The sequence below is a fragment of the Bison bison genome, unplaced genomic scaffold, assembly GCF_000754665.1.
Source record: "Bison bison bison isolate TAMUID 2011002044 unplaced genomic scaffold, Bison_UMD1.0 scf7180017864238, whole genome shotgun sequence".
NCBI lineage: Eukaryota > Metazoa > Chordata > Mammalia > Artiodactyla > Bovidae > Bison > Bison bison.
The window spans coordinates 6,709-10,329 of NW_011494810.1; the positions used below are offsets into that span (position 1 = coordinate 6,709).

At 39.6% G+C, this 3,621-nt stretch overlaps 1 protein-coding gene across 1 annotated transcript in view; it reads right to left on the reverse strand.

The window, feature by feature from the left end:
• The window catches only part of LOC104993284 (olfactory receptor 2W3-like), a gene marked incomplete at its 3' end in the record, with an annotated part of 7,072 nt that extends 3,509 nt beyond the window's left edge, over window positions 1-3,563 (reverse strand). The window contains exon 1 of the mRNA XM_010846459.1: window positions 2,646-3,563. Coding sequence (XP_010844761.1) covers window positions 2,646-3,563 — 918 coding nt within the window. The remainder of the gene's footprint in view (window positions 1-2,645) is intronic.
• Between the last annotated feature and the right edge of the window lie 58 nt (window positions 3,564-3,621).

The following is a 3,621-nucleotide window of genomic DNA, read 5'->3' on the forward strand; positions in this document are numbered from 1 at the left end:
ACCAGTCTGATTTCAGTCGACCATAGGGTGATGTCCATGTGTAGAGTCTTCTCTTGTGTTGTTGGAAGAGGGGTGTTTGCTATGACCAATGTGTTCTCTTGGCAGAACTCTATTAGCCTTTGCCCTGCTTCATTCTGTACTTCAAGGCCAAATTTTCCTGTTAGTCCAGGTTTTTCTTGACTTCCTACTTTTGCATTCCAGTCCTCAATAATGAAAAGGACATCTTTTGGGGGTCACTTTGCTTATTTAACTTATATTCAGAGTACAGCATAAGAAATCCTGGATGAATCACAAGGTGGAATCAAGATTGTCAGGAGAAATATCAACAACCTCAGTTATAAAGATGATACCACCCTAATGGCAGAAAGTGAAGAGGAACTAAAGAACATCTTGATGAAAGTGAAAGAGGAGAGTGAAAAAGCTGGCTTAAAACCTAACATTTGAAATGCTAAGATCATGGCATTTGGTCCCATCACTTCAAATGATGGGGAAACAATGAAACAGTGAGAAACTTTATTTTCTTGCACTCCAAAATCACTGCAGATGGTGACTGCAGCCATGAAATTAAAAGATACTTACTCCTTGGATGAAAAGCTATGACAAACCTAGATAGTGTATTAAAAAGCCGAGATATAACTTTGCTGATAAAGTCTGTATAGTCAAAGCTATGTTTTTTCAATAGTCATGTACAAATGTGTTATTTGGACCATAAAGAAAGCTGAGCACCAAAGAATAGATGCTTTCAAACTGTAGTGCCAGAGAAGACTCTTGAGAGTCTACTGGATAGCAAGGAGATCAAGCCAGTCAATCCTAAAAGAAATAAACCCTGAATATTCATTGGAAGGACTGATGCTGTAGCTGAAGCTCCAATACTTTGGCCACTTGATGTGATGAGCTGATTCATTGGACAAGACTCTGATGCTGAGAAAGATAGAAGGGAGGAGGAGTAGGGGATGACAGAGGATGAGATGGTTGCTTTTACTCCAGTCACACACAGGTTCAAAGGAGGACCCTGGGAAACCACTCTAGTACTCTTGTCTGGAGAATCCCATAGTAAGAGGTGCCTGGGTGAGCTGCAGCCGATAGGGTTGCAAAGAGTTGGACATGACTGAAGTGACTTAACAGGGACATACCAGTCACTTCCTTTAAGCACTAATTGCTCAATTTACAAGCCAAGAAATTATTCTTGATTCTTATCTCTTTTCACTCCATAAATTGCATCAGAAAACCCTTGGTTTGATCTTATATAACACACCATTGATTTAAATTTTTCTCTTTTCACTGTTAATGATTACTGTGAAACATCACCTAATGTTGCCTGATTTATTGCAGTAGATTCTTGATTCACCTTTGTTCCATAACATTCATTCTCTGCAGAGCAGATGAAGTGGATGTGTAACACTGTAAGTCAGATTGTTTACTTTCTAAACAGTTTTCTGTGCTTACACTAAAATTCCTACTCTTTAACATTGCCTGTAAAATTTTAATGCTCTGGCCTTTTCTAAACTCTCTGATAGTAGTATATACGCTTATTGTCAATGATAGAATCCACATATAATGCTCATTATTCTGATTTGAGTGCATGTGAAGCTTACTCTTACCTTAGGAAGTTTGAACTTGACATCCCTTCTCCTGGCATGATTGTTGCAGGTCTCCCTTTTCATGATCAAATGCAGCTGAAATATCTCACTAGATATCTCCAGGGAATATCTCATTTAAATGGCTAAATGGTTACTTTCCAACATATAATTCTGTATTTTTTCACAACATTAAATGAGTGCTTTTTATATTTTTATTGTCATTTATTATTACTGGCACACACAGTAGGGAAATTTTACAAACACAGGGACCTAGTCAATATTGATCAGAAATTTAATTCCAGCACCTAGAATATAGTGCTTGAAGCAGAAAAGTCATTCAATAATTGGCATTGAATTAATGAACAGATAAAAAGGAATTATAGCCACACTTTGCTTAAAGAGCTTTTATTTTTGTTGTAGGACAATGAAAGTAAGATGCAAATTCTTGTTCCTTTTTCCTAATAGCATATTATCAAGACTTCTAAAAAGTGGATAATTAGATTCCATTACTCAGTGTGCTCTTAGTGATCAAATATTTCTGAAAATCTAGTAAAATAGATTTCATTTCTTCTTCCAAAGTTTTCCTTCCAGATTTATTATTAATAGAAATGTGGTTTTACTTACTGTTTCTACCTTTTTAGAACAGCGTGTATTTGGATTTCTTAGATATTTGTACATCAGCAGTGATTGAGAGCTGGAGAAGGAAATGACAACCCACTCCAGTATTCTTGCCTGGGAAATCCATGGACAGAAGAGCCTGGTGGACTACAGTCCACAGGGTCGCAAAAGGTCAGACATGACTTTGCCACTGAACAACAAAAGGGATCAATAGACCTTACATTGAGAAATATTGATTTTGAATTATTTGAATATCAGAATTGGTATACTTCATGATTTGGACAAAGAGTAGGAATGTGTCACAGAGTGTGAAGAATTTTGCCAAAACACTGACAGATGGTGGTAATGAAAAATAATAAACATCCAAAGTTTTTTAAGAATAAAACATTTAAAAGGGAATTCCTAACATTGTCTTTTATTATAATTTCTTCCTAAACTGAGATTTACCAAAGTCAATCTTCTCAATGCCCCCTTCACCTCTTTGTTTCTGAGGGTGTAGATCAGAAGATTCAGGAGCGGGGTGACAATGTTGTAGAAGAGGGTGAGGAACTTGCCTTGGTCCTTGGAGGAGCTGGCTCCTGGTTGCATGTACATGTAAATAATATTTCCATAGAAAAGTGAGACCACTGTGAGATGGGAGCCACAGGTGTTGAAGGCTTTGTGCCTCCCAGAGGATGACTGAATACTTAATACAGCCCTCACAATGTAGCCATAGGAGATCAGGATAAACACTAAGGGCGACAGCACAATACCTATTGCAAGAATAAAGGCAATGCCTTCAACGGCAGCTGTATTGACACAGGCCATCCGAATTAGGGCAGGCATCTCACACAGGAAGTGGTCTACCTTCTGGTACCCACAGCGGGGTAGCCACAGGGTCATTGGAGACATGATCAAAGAGTTGGCCACCCCACAGCCCCAAGCAAGGGACACTAAACCCAAGCATAACTGGGGATTCATGATCACCATGTAGTGCAGGGGCTTGCAGACTGCAACAAACCGGTCATATGCCATGACTGCCAGGAGTAGACATTCCACACCACCCAGACCCAGGAATAGGAAAGGCTGGATGGCACAGCCTGTGTAGCTGATAGTCTTGTCATGTCCATTTAGGTTATACAGAAGCTGAGGGATGGAGCTGGTGGTGAAACTAAGGTCCAGGAGGGAGAGGTGGGTAAGGAAGAAGTACATGGGAGTGTGGAGGTAACGATCCAGCCGAGACACCAGGATGATGGTGGTGTTGCCCACAAGCGTCAGGAGATACGCGATCAAGATAACCACAAAGAGGATTCTCTCCAGATGAGGCCGATCAGAAAATCCCAAAAGGATGAAATTTCCCTGGGTGCTTTCATTGGTTACATCCATCTCTACTGCAACTCAGCAAAACTGGAAAAAAAAATAATAATAATGTACAGCCTCTAAC